The 12,219-nt window shown below is 37.1% G+C and overlaps 2 protein-coding genes, 1 long non-coding RNA gene and 1 pseudogene across 3 annotated transcripts; 2 read left to right on the top strand and 2 right to left on the bottom strand.

Annotated features, from left to right (window-relative positions):
- Window positions 1-768: 768 nt before the first annotated feature.
- LOC143596582 (uncharacterized) lies at window positions 769-5,890 on the bottom strand. The gene is made up of 7 exons (XM_077075321.1): window positions 5,585-5,890; window positions 1,810-1,902; window positions 1,571-1,715; window positions 1,380-1,490; window positions 1,166-1,248; window positions 964-1,054; window positions 769-884 (listed from the first exon to the last, which is right to left on the bottom strand). The coding sequence occupies exons 1-7, from the start codon at window positions 5,888-5,890 to the stop codon at window positions 805-807; spliced, it is 909 nt and encodes a 302-aa protein (XP_076931436.1). The 3' UTR covers window positions 769-804.
- Window positions 2,933-3,527, top strand: LOC143596581 (uncharacterized). The gene is made up of 3 exons (XR_013146736.1): window positions 2,933-3,033; window positions 3,318-3,367; window positions 3,464-3,527. It is a non-coding gene; the product is annotated as an uncharacterized LOC143596581 (long non-coding RNA).
- A 2,238-nt stretch (window positions 5,891-8,128) lies between the features above and the next one.
- On the top strand, window positions 8,129-9,185 carry LOC143596580 (protein HAIKU1 pseudogene; annotated as a pseudogene).
- A 1,052-nt stretch (window positions 9,186-10,237) lies between these two features.
- Window positions 10,238-12,203, bottom strand: LOC143596579 (mitochondrial carnitine/acylcarnitine carrier-like protein). The gene is made up of 2 exons (XM_077075319.1): window positions 11,812-12,203; window positions 10,238-10,907 (listed from the first exon to the last, which is right to left on the bottom strand). Exons 1-2 carry the CDS (start codon window positions 12,201-12,203, stop codon window positions 10,388-10,390), a joined length of 912 nt encoding a protein of 303 aa, XP_076931434.1. The 3' UTR covers window positions 10,238-10,387.
- Between the last annotated feature and the right edge of the window lie 16 nt (window positions 12,204-12,219).

The raw sequence follows: 12,219 nt of genomic DNA, 5'->3' as shown, positions 1-12,219 counted from the left end.
GATAAAACATATAGCCTTATGTGTAATATTTTTATGTATATATAATCGTATATAAATTAAAAATCTATAAATTAGGTTATTTCTTAATTATTATTGTAAGGTTTAGATCTTTCAAAACGTGTGTTTAGAGGGCATTTTGAGCTCATATGGCGTCCTTGGACGTATTTGGGTGCCTCATCTGCATACAAGGATGGGCTCACGTGTATATTTGCAAGTTCAACTTCTAAGAACGTGTAAGGGACATCTAGTCACTTCAAACAAATTAGGCTCACGATTGACGAAATGGGACAAGTCGTGTATGGGGAGGGCAGAATTGGAATTTCACGAGAAGGTGCACTAAGGACGGTGCATTTATATTTTAAGTGTTCGATAACAAAGTGGACGAAGAAAGAGGAAGACGGGTAATGAATGAACGGTTTTCTAGCCCTATACAAGTTGCACCAAGATCATTTGTCAACTTTGTTGCAACCCTTATCACCAATGACACATTTAAAGAAATAAACCTATATTAACTTGTTTTAATTCTTATACGAATTATCATGTATAACTATTTTATAGCTTCTATAAGTTAGTAGTTAGGACTTACCCATTAAAAAAAGAACAAAACCGGCATCTTTCATAATCTACTCAAAAGAATAACTTTAAATAGTTGTAGGCTTCCTTCCAAATGGCATATAAACACACAATACTCTCAATAACCACATAATAGCCCTAATAATCTCGACAAATTATAGGTGATATAATCATGAAATGCCATCTATTAATCTAGCATTACCATTACACTTACACTATGTAGAAACATGTTCATATGATCTTGTGTTTACGCTCCAATGCATTAGTGATCCTTGTAATGCAGTATGCTGCACTCAACGGATACCCAGAAACTGCAAAAAGTACACGGTTTGTAATAAGAATACAACTACCAAAATAAGTCACGTATCAAAGAATTAAATATGCATACACTATGCATTACATACTCGTGTAGAATAAACTCACTTGAAATAAAATTCTCTATGTAGTCGCTTTCGATTTTCCCATGAGCCATTGCACCAACCTGATCCACATATAAGTTAAAATAATGTTTACTAAACTAGCAATTGACTTTTTGAGCTCAAAACATAATTTAAAATAAAATAAATACAGCACTACTAACTTTAATACTTACCACAAAAACAAGAGTTGCATCATTGTCCAATGTAACCACATAGTCATGCATATCAACCAACTTTTCTGAGCTATGCGAAAACCCTGTTCCACAAAATAATAATATATTTGTGTAAGTCTTTAACTCTTTGAGCCTTTCATTTGAGTCATGTTTACAGCTCGGCTAAAAATCCGGTCCGAGCTGAGTTGGCTAAGTTTAAGGCATGATTACAAACCTATCTTGCGAGAGTTGACCGGGAGATACTGAGTTACAGGATTCTTTATCACACGCAAAAGCTTTTCCCGTTTCCCAACCGCAGAAATACTTAGTTTTTGAAGTAATTGCACTGGAAATAATCAAAATGTAAAGACAGTCAAGGATGTAACAAATATTTAGTTAGGTTTCAACCAATGAAATTAAACTTACGCATGATTCCAGCAAAACGTTTAAACGTCCTTGGAATACGAACGTGAGGCTTGATTTCAATAAGCACACCTTTCTCGGTTCTTACATACAAAGCTTTTAATTTACCCGCTTTATTCAACGGGCTATCCAAGATGTTTAATATTGCCTGCACCAACCAAATAACATGCCCAAAGGAATTCTACTTAATATGACAAATAAATCAAAAAAATAATACTTTTAATGTTTTTAATTACTATTACCTGATGAGAAATATCAGGCCTGTATTCAGCAGGGTTCCTGTTATTTTTCTTCAAAAAATTGGCATGATCCTCAGAATTCAGCAATTGATAACTCTGAACAAGCATACATACAAAAAAAACACATTATTAATTAACCATGAAAATATTTGAATTGTTATGATCAAATACAAACAGCTTTTAACATGAGAAGTGTAAGAAGCATTAGAGTAATTATGTCAATAATAAAGTACTTATTATAACGTAACAGTGTTGAATTAGAGTTTTAACAATTACCCTAGTTCATTATTACGTAGTTTAAACTATAGGCATAAACTAGCGGAGCCTGAACTCAACCTCGGCTCGTTTTGACTTGCAATAGCTCAAACTCGGCTCATGAGTCTTTTTTTCAAGCTCATACTCAGCTCATTATTATTCATTAACTAATTATATAATATATTGTTCCCCCTAAACAAAACTGTCTTTTTGAATGATCATGACCGTATAAAGTCCCTAACTTTCAATCTCCACCGGAAAAAACCTTCTAGAAGGGGAGGTTTTAGTGTCTCTCTCCTCCTCACCCACTCCACCGATTCCCTCTTTCTCTAACTCCCCCTATAATAAATCTCACTTATCAAACCCCCCTTTTATTTCCAATCAAAAATCTGACTTGAAAATTCTAATTCAAACGCGATTCTCCGGTAATCTGCCGATCGCTTCCATCAGTTGAGTTTGCAGCGTTCCTAATGAAGAGAACGAACACATTCGTGGTTGGCCTTCTCGAACTGGTATTATTAATTTAGTCAATCTATATTAATTACTTTTATTAAGATCAATAGTCCTGATTTTTTGAAATTTAGTGATTCCTGTTGTGCTGCCACAAGTTATTCAGCTGATGTCACAATGAACTGCGTACTGTCACATTAATGGTAAATCGGGCACTGTCATTAGCTTTTCTACTACACATGCTGCATGATCATATGAAACTGATTATTTCATGTCTTCCGAAAATCACCTCCAAACATTCCCCAAAGTTCAGATGCATGTGTTATTTGCTTCGGGGGTGGTTTGGTATGCTTCAAGTGGGAATAATCATCAACCAGCTTTGAAGAATTTGGTAAAACTAATAATGATTTCTTATATGTATCTGTTGTTGCAGGAATTTAGTTTCACCCTTTTAAGCTTCAGCCACAACAAACAACTGTTTGATGAAATGCTTGAACCGAAACTTACTTCAACGAATCTATGGTATTGTTTCAAATCTGCAAAATTTCAACCGACTGATTTTTATTTTGTAATTGATTTTAGGCATTAGAGATGTTTTGAAGTTTACTCTCACTTTCCCCATCACATGGTAAATAATTTATGCCCATCAAGGATATAACTATTTATTCAATTTCCAACATTAATGATTCACATATGTTTCTATTTCAGGCTTATCACTAGCAATTATTTGATTATTAGTGCATTTAACATATATATGAATAGAACTTTGCACTTCACATATTTAAACGCGTTAAACATATTTGCAGGACTACCGTATGAAAAGAAAACCTACCCAATACTTGAGTTATCAACAAAGGTACCACCAGAATAATTTATTTGAGACTTAATTTGTTGATTAGTCATTTATTTATTTTTTTGCTTCTCTTTTTTTCATGTTAATTTGATAACGAAGGTACCACTGGAAATAAGAAAATGCCACTTCACGTTTGAATGATATTCGAAAAAGTCGCATTGAGCCTCCAAAATGGTTGACTCGGCTTTGCTTGCCTCCTTGGAGAAGGCATCATTAGGACAGACTTGAGTCAAAATATTCTTAGTATTATTTCCCCCCTACGTTAATGTTGTTTCCTTCACCTGCTTGGTTGATTTAGTATTCTGACACAGCTGTGGCGCTGTGCTTCTTTCTTGGCAACTGGTGGAGTGGCTAAAATTCATCAAGGCACACTTAGTGGTAACAGCCCAGTAACAGGTAAACTTTTTGTTTCATTAACAGGTAAAAGAAAGTTTTTTTTTGTTATTGTGTCAAATTTAACCCGATCACGGGTAAATTTTTGCTTCTTCAACGGATTAAAAGAAAAACTCGTTTTGTCGGTCACATTCAACCCGGTAACGGGTCAACTTTTTGTTCATTAACGGGTAATTACAAGTTTTCATTATCGGTCCAAATTGATTTGGTAGCGGGTCAAATTTTGTTTCATTAACAGGTAAAAAAGGGTTTTTATTATCTGTTCAATTTTAACCCGGTCAAGAGTCAAGTTTTAGTTTTGTTAATGGATTGAAAAAGGTTTTTATTGTTGGGTCACATGTAACCTGGTAACGGGTCAACTTTTTGTTTCATTAACGGGTAAAGAAACGGTTTTAATTAATCATGGGTCAAATTTTTGTTTCATTAACGGTTTAAAAAATGTTTCTATTGTTGGGTCACATTGCCCGGTAACGTTACCAGCTGTGGCAAAACTTAAAACAGGAAGCATACATGGTTGCATTAGAACTTTGCTGAAAAATGCCTCCAGGTTATTAATTCTTTATTTTGGCACCTATTGCTAAATTGCTAACTCTAACTTGATATACGTAAAGCATCGTAGAAAACTGATACACGTTAGGAGTGAGTATATGTGCACTGCAACTTCTACAAACTGGTGGTGTTGGTTGTGGTGGCGAGGAAGTTGTGCAAGTGGCAAAAGTGGTGGTGCTACCGGCGGTAGCGACAGGGGTGTTGCTGGAGCTGGTGGTGGCGTTGGCGGTGATGGGGGCAGAGGTAGGTGGTGCTCGCACTAGTATTGGCAGTGACGGGTAGGTGATGGCTACATTTGATGGTGTGGGAGGTGTTGGTCCAATTGGACTCGAATTAAGTTGGAAAGTTTTATGTAAGTGTATTTTACCCCAATCAACCCATTCTTGAAAGAATGAGTTATGATTCCCACCCTTAGTATGCATGAATGTATGTAGGTCTGCACAATTGTTGTTCTGATTTTAACTGCGTTGTATTTCTTTTAATAAAGTTGGTTATCCTTTCACTCATAAGATAATGAGTTGTACTTTTATTTTAAACAAACAATGTTTTCATTTAAAGTTTGTAGAAAGTTACTTTGTTATTATGACATTAAACTACCCGTCCACCGGACGGGTATAAAACTAGTTTACATATGTTTTTAATTACTTTTATATATTTTGAGAAAAACCTTAATCGAGCATAAGCTTGGCTTGAGCTCATGTAGCACCTTAAACGACCCAAAACTCGATTCGAGCTCAGTTGTGCAATGTGAAATTAATACACAGAATTTAAAAAAGGTAAAACTTAAAAACACACAAGACTTGTTAAGGCTCGATGAGCCTAAACAAGCTTCCCATACAGGGTCAAGGGCTGGCTTGATACCTAAACAAGCTTCATTTGAAGCTCGGGCTTGGCTCAAGCTTGAAAAAGCTCGGCTCGCTCCGAGCTCTTTATTTATACAAACTCGAGTAGCTCATGAGCTGCTCGACCCGTTTGCACTTTGCATACTTATTTAAAACCTGGCTCGAGCTCGGTTTTGCAATGTGAAATTCATACATAGAAGCCAAAAGAGGTCAAACTTAAAAATGAGCTTTCTATACTAGGCTCGAGCGCATACTCCATAACTAAATGATCTTTATTCGAGCCCGAGCTCGAGCTCATATGATCTTGAGTAGCTCACAAGCTGCTTTGCACATTGCATCCTTATTTTAAACTATAGGGTAATGATAAATTAATAATTACTCTAATATTAGCACAATTACACTAATCAGTTTCTTTAACCAAAATGAGAAAACTAACCTTGCCAACTTTAGCAACCTCCAAAGAAGCTTTCTCAAGAATAAAAATAACACCTTGACTATTCTTATCATTGCCATTACCATCCCCTTGATTCAAATTAACTGGTATTCCGGCAAGTTCTTCAGCAGCAGCTTCTGCTATGTCTTCATCTGATTCTGTAACCACACTCTTCAGTTTCTTCTTCTGGGTACCACCATTATCTTCTTCTGATTCTTCAACAAACCCTTGATTCTCTTCTTCTTTGTCGTATCGTTCGGTTTTGTTCTTCTTCCTCTTTCGACCCTTGACTGCGTACGGTCGAACCATTGTATTGAATGTGTGGTGGTGGCGGCTGGTTTGATTTGTGGTTCGAGTGAGAGAGGTGTTGTTGATGAATGATGATTTGATGGGATTATATACCCTCAAGTTTGTGTTAGTGTTTTTTTATTTGCACGAAGCTTTTTTTCATTTTAAGGGATGAACCTTGCTTTTTTTTTTACGCAGTACTGTAAATTTTGTTGTTTTTCGTTTGAAATTTTTTATAGGTATTTCAAATTTACCTATTTTCGATCAAAAATTTTAATCCCCTTTCTGTTGTTTATGAATTTTTTAAATACATTTTGAGTCTGGTCCACCCGGCGTTCTTGCCCAAATTGCGCCACTGCGAGCCGATAGAGTTGATGGGGTTCGAGCTTTATGTTTAAGATTGCGAAAGAGTTTAAATGCTAATGGAGGTTGAGTTCAAGCTCTTTTAAGTTAATTGACCTTAGACTTATATTTGAATCAACTGAATTCGTTTACGCGCTGATTTATCATGGAATTGCACAATCTCGCTTTTCGTATGTGAAACCAAAACAAAGATATATTGACATATTGTACGAAGTTTGTCGCTTTGCACATGCATAGTTAAAAGTTACCGAACTTAATAAAATTTAGGTACTTGTTGTGGAAGTGTTTAAATAACTAACATGTTTATCCTTGAGATTGAACAACATATGGCGAAAAGACGTAGTAAAAGTATTTTCGTTAATGAATTTTTTTTCATAATGTAAGATTATAACTCGTATTTTGAGGTGTTAATAATTATAAGATGATGCTCATGTTAAGATAAAAGATAAACATGACAATCACAACAACACATGTTTGCATATCATTTATATGTATATAATGTATATGAATGTATTGTAATAATCAACATTTATTGTTTGTTATAAAGAATTAGATGCTCGGCTATGTGACATACATGTTTTATGATTTGATCATTGAAGTATGAGAACATATGCTACTCATTGTTAACTCATAGAAAAACAAAGATTGCCCTTAGACCTGATACACGTTTATACAGTTTAAAAAATATCTTCAACAACCTTAACTCTCTCTCCTTTATTCCCCCCCCCCCCCCCCCCCCCACACACATTTTAACAATTGTCTAGAAAGAAACAGAAAGCTAGCATGGACGAGTTCACACCATTAATTGGATGACTTGAACACATACGTTGTTGGTTCACACAATCTCTTCCTCTTTTGATAATAGCAGATCAAAACTTCAGGAGGCTGGTAGGATCGAAAACTCCCATGAAATGAAAATGACGAGCGACGTGCCTCATTTGTTCACAGTGTATTGATTGTGCTTCACGAACACATGGTTCCAAAGTTCACAATAGATCAGAACTTAGGATGGAGGCCTAGAGTGGATCTTAAAAAGCTTGATCTTTAATCTATGTGTTCATGAGGGGAGTGTTCATGTGTCGTTATGTCATTAGCAATTTAGCATATACATAGTATCAAGAGCATGTTTGGGATTGAGTTTGAAAAATACTTATTGGTGTTTTCAAAAAGCCAATAAGTTAAAATATGTTTGGCAATCACAAAAATCTTTTCTATTTTAGCTATTTGAAATGGTTAAAAAGCAGTTTTCCATGTAATGGATGATTCCATTCCATTGAGCAACCAAACACCACTTTTTCATTCCCACGTAATGAATCATTCAATTCTTACCGTCATTCCTGCATACCAAACGCTACCCTAATTTTTAATATGGCTTTTTAAAAAAAACAATAAACCAATAAATATGTTTCAAAATCAAACACAAACATGCTACAAAACTAGTAGCTCTAAAGTTTAGAAAAATAAAAAAAATTGTGGAAAATTTTGTCTAAGCATCTAGAACCATATGTGCTGTCACACAATCAGCCAAGTTGGCAATAGCCATCATCACCCCAATAACCTAATCCAACTCTCTTAATTTACATAAAATTCTTCTACCTTTTTGTCTAGTCTAATTCATCCATCCGTTGACCCCCAATTCCAACCGTATAATTGCTTTCACAGAAGAAAGATTCAAACTTCACCCAATTTTTCAACCTCAATTCATTATTACCCCCAGTTTCCCACTGTAAAACTGCTCACAAAACCCTAATTTACCTCAGATACAAAGGGTTTTGCTTGGTTCAATTCGACTCGCAGGTGTGTTCGTTATTAGCTTGGTATTGCTTCTTGGGTTTGATTTAATTGTTTCTGTATTGAATTTGGTTTAATTGAATTGAGATTGTTAGAATTATGGTTAGGGTTAGGGTTCTTGATTTGGGGATTTGAATAAAGGTTGGATCTTTATATCAAGAAATGGATAATTCTGATTATTCAAGAAACAGGGGTAATGATTATTTGGGTGTGAATAAAATTGGGAAAAATATAAGAAAGAGTCCTGTGCATCAGCCCAGTTTTGCAAATCCAGCTAGACAACCTCCTCAGCCTCAAGTGTATAATATTAACAAGAATGATTTTCAAAGCATTGTTCAACAGCTTACCGGTTCGCCTTCGCGCCATTCGCAAGAACCGGTTACTAGACCGCCTCTGAACGCGGCTAGACCGCCGAGTATGCGGATGCAGCGGAGTCGGCCGTCGCCGTTGACCCCGTTAAATGTCGCCCGACCCCGAATGCCCGCTGTTCACCATGCCCCACCGCAACAGCATATGCCCGTTGCCCGCCCGGTAAATAATAATAATAGTATTCTTGCTAGGCCTCCGCCTCCCTATCATGGTCAACCACGGGCTCCACCGGGTGGTGGTGATCATACCGGGTGGTCAAACACGGCTGAGTCGCCTATCTCGGCTTATATGCGGTACCTTCAACATTCGATAGTTGATCCCGCTCAAGGTCAAAGTCAAATGCAAGGACAACATCAGCAGCAATCGTCCGGATTGCTTCCTTACCCACTTGTGCCGCCACTTCCATCACCTCGGAAGAATGGTAGTGGTCCGCCTCAGCCGCCACTTCCATCACAGAGAATGAACGGGCCGCCACTGCCGCCGCCTTTACCGTCACCGACTTCACAGTTTCTTCTGCCATCACCGTCCGGTTACTTAAACTTATTATCGCCTCGATCACCATACCCGTTACTTTCTCCTGGATATCAGAATCCACCACCATCAACACCAAATTTTTCATTTTCGCCCATGACTCAACACGGAGCGTTTGGGCCTGGGCCTGGGCCTGGACCTCAACCTCCACCTTCTCCTGGTATGGGCTTTCCGTCTCCAGGGTTTTTCTCGATTTTAAGCCCAAGATGGAGGGATTAGATGGATAATAGAAGAAATGGCAAATATGCTAACTTTGTATGAATTCATGTTTGCAGCAGGGTAATTTGGCTGTAAGACAGTCTCTTGTATTTATTTTTGTTTTTATGTTTACTTCTGTTTAATATATATTATATAGTTGGTAACAGTAATCATCTGTTTATTTCTTGAACAACATTTATATTAGGTGGTGGTTCACCAGAATCAGCATTGACTTGTTGTTTAGGTCGGTCTGGTTTTGTATTAGTCAAATTGTCGCGCATAGATTTTCTTTTCGGTATGTTGATGTGTTGCAAGGCATGCTTAATTGTTTATGGTTATTGAGACTGTTTCTTTATGCGAATCCTAGTGATTCATACGTTTTAGTGATCACATTCAACTCGACTGTATGAGGCGATTTGGATTATATTTTCTTTTTGGTTGAAATAAGGAAATAGGTGGCTCTTTCTACCAAAGGTTATGGAACTGGTCAATCTAGGCATGGCATTTTGTTAATAACTTGATATAATCTGAATGGGTTGAAATGGTCTCTTGTTATGAAAAAGAGATTGAAGGAAATGTTAAAACCTGAAACTCTTAACCTAATTGCATATGCATTTGAGGAGTCCAACGGATTATGCATAGTCATGTTATGATTTTAGGATCAATCAATGTAGTTTATACAAGGCTTGGTTTTGCAATCAAAAGGGGTTAGCGTTGCCGCTTGTTGCCCGTTTGTCTTCTATTATGAAGTAAAAGAATATATATTTTCTATATAAGTCTTTCCATTAACCATCTGATAAAATTTTGAATCCAATGCGCATTTGTAAACATGTAAAGAGGATACATGTCCCCTTTTACGGCGTTTCGCATTGCGCTAATCGTAATGCTTAGAGCAGGTTTGATGAGTAAAACTTCCAACTAAGAAATGCTTGTGATGGGATGCTATTGGCTAAGAAGAGGATGTCATAGCCATCCAATGATTATGAACATCAACCACTACATAATTTATTGATTTGAAATTAAAATTTATCAAAATGTTTGTTAACTACTTAACTACAACCACATAGTTGAGGAAGATAGCATGTTCAAGACATGCAAATTAATAAAAATCACCAATTTCAAATTGAAGAAAAACAAAGCAAAATCCATGTAACACATAAGTCACAAATCATTTCAAAATTCTATTTGTTAAAAGAAGATTAAAGGGCCCCTGAAGCAACAAATGAAACTACTCTTTTGAGTAAATATAAGAATCCCCCTTGAAGATCAACCCAAGCTCGACCGCACAAGTTCATAAGCTAAAAAGCAAGCCGCATTAGCCGGGACGCTTCTCCCCATCGCGGGCCCAAAACCTTTATATAACCCTCCAACCCCCTCAATTTTAAGAATCTTTTTAAACGCATCAACTGAACCCGAATACTTAGGGTTTGTATAATCATCAACCTGGATCGCGCTCTTGATAACATCAGTAGGATAAACGGAAGCCCAGAATGCACCACCAGCCAAACCCCCGGCTATCATCAATGAACCACGGTCCAGACCAGAAGTATCGGTCCCACCAGCAAAATACTGCTTCAGGGCCTCATAAACACCAAACATGGCTGCATTCCCTGGCACTTCACGGGCCATTGTGGGAACTAGTCCTTTAAACAGACCTCTAACACCTCCTTCTGACCTCAACACTTGCTTAGCCACATCCATTGGACCACCATACTTCACTGCAGCAGTTATTGTTGCCTCTGGACCGCCGGCTACTACACCAGCTAGTGCACTTTGCGCCTGCAATCTGCGTTTTGGAAATGATTGTGTGATTTTGAATACTCAAAATTTGTAATCATGTATTTCAAATTCATGAGTCAATATGACTTAGGGTGTGTATGACACCAAAATAACCGATCTGTAACTGAAATAACCGAACCCGACACAAAATGGACAGTTTTGCTTTATATTTTTTTCCTTATTTATTTATATATTTCTTTTCTAAAACCGAATTTACCATTCTGTTTCGGTTTTGCATTTACCAGAAACCGAAAAACTGATACATAACCAAACCAAAATAACTGAACCCAGCCCAAAACCAACGGTTTGGTTTTATGATTTTTTTTTTCATTTCAAAAAACCAAATTTATGGTTTCGTTTTTGGTTTTGCATGTATCGGAGACTAAAAAAACCGAACGAACCCAAAACCCTTGGTTTGATTTTATGTTTCTTTTTTCAAAACCGAACTCATTTGGTATCGGTTTTACATGTACCAAAAACCAAAAAAACTGACTTTCGTTAATTGAATTTTGTAATTTTTATTTTTGAATGTTAAGTAATTTATAAAGATTAATAAATGGTGTAACCCAAAGATTTCAGGCTGAAATGTTTACCATTCAACTAATTATCAAGTTGCAAAAAAATTAGACAGTTTCAGGCTTAAATTCATCATTCTGGGCCTTTTCTTTTTCGGCCCAAAAATTTCAAGCTCAAATTTGTATAAAAATTAACTGATAAATATGAATTAAGTGATAAATAAATGAGTCGAGCCTGAGCTTTAAAAAAAGAGCTCGAAACAAGCTGAGATAGGGCTTGGCGCGGTTCGTTTACCCCCTAGCTTTAGCCCAAAATTGCCCCACGCATACCCCTAATTTGACTTTAGAGTCGATATTTGGCATAAAGAAAGTAATTATGAAAAAAAAGGTACTAACCTGCACTTGATTAACTCAGTTGGGGTGGCCAAAAGGGCAACCGCGACTCCAGCACCGGCTCCAGCAACCACCTGCTGGTTCACAGTTAAGGGCACACCAGGTGCAGACCTCAAAAGTGCTTCCATTTGACCCCTAACTGTAAACAAAACAGCATTTAGGGCTGCCACAGTAGCAAGAGGGGCCCCCATGCCTTTATATAGACCCCGTGGACCTTCAGCTGCTAGGGTTTGTTTAACAGCATCTATTGCACCGGCATATCTAGGGAGTTGGCCCGGTGGAGGGACCGGTTGACTTTGGAGTTTGACCTTTATTGTATCAAAAGGGTGCCCAACTATCAACTGTGCAGCCCCTCCTATTGTTCCGGCGGTTAGGTCCTTTGCTACTTCTCCCATCTGCAAGTTCATTACA

This window comes from Bidens hawaiensis, unplaced genomic scaffold (genome assembly GCF_021521415.1).
Source record: "Bidens hawaiensis isolate Kalapana, Puna unplaced genomic scaffold, B.hawaiensis_p1.1 tig00046738_1, whole genome shotgun sequence".
NCBI lineage: Eukaryota > Viridiplantae > Streptophyta > Magnoliopsida > Asterales > Asteraceae > Bidens > Bidens hawaiensis.
The sequence above is the reverse complement of the archived record's forward strand: the minus strand, read 5'-3'. Positions and strand labels throughout refer to the sequence as shown.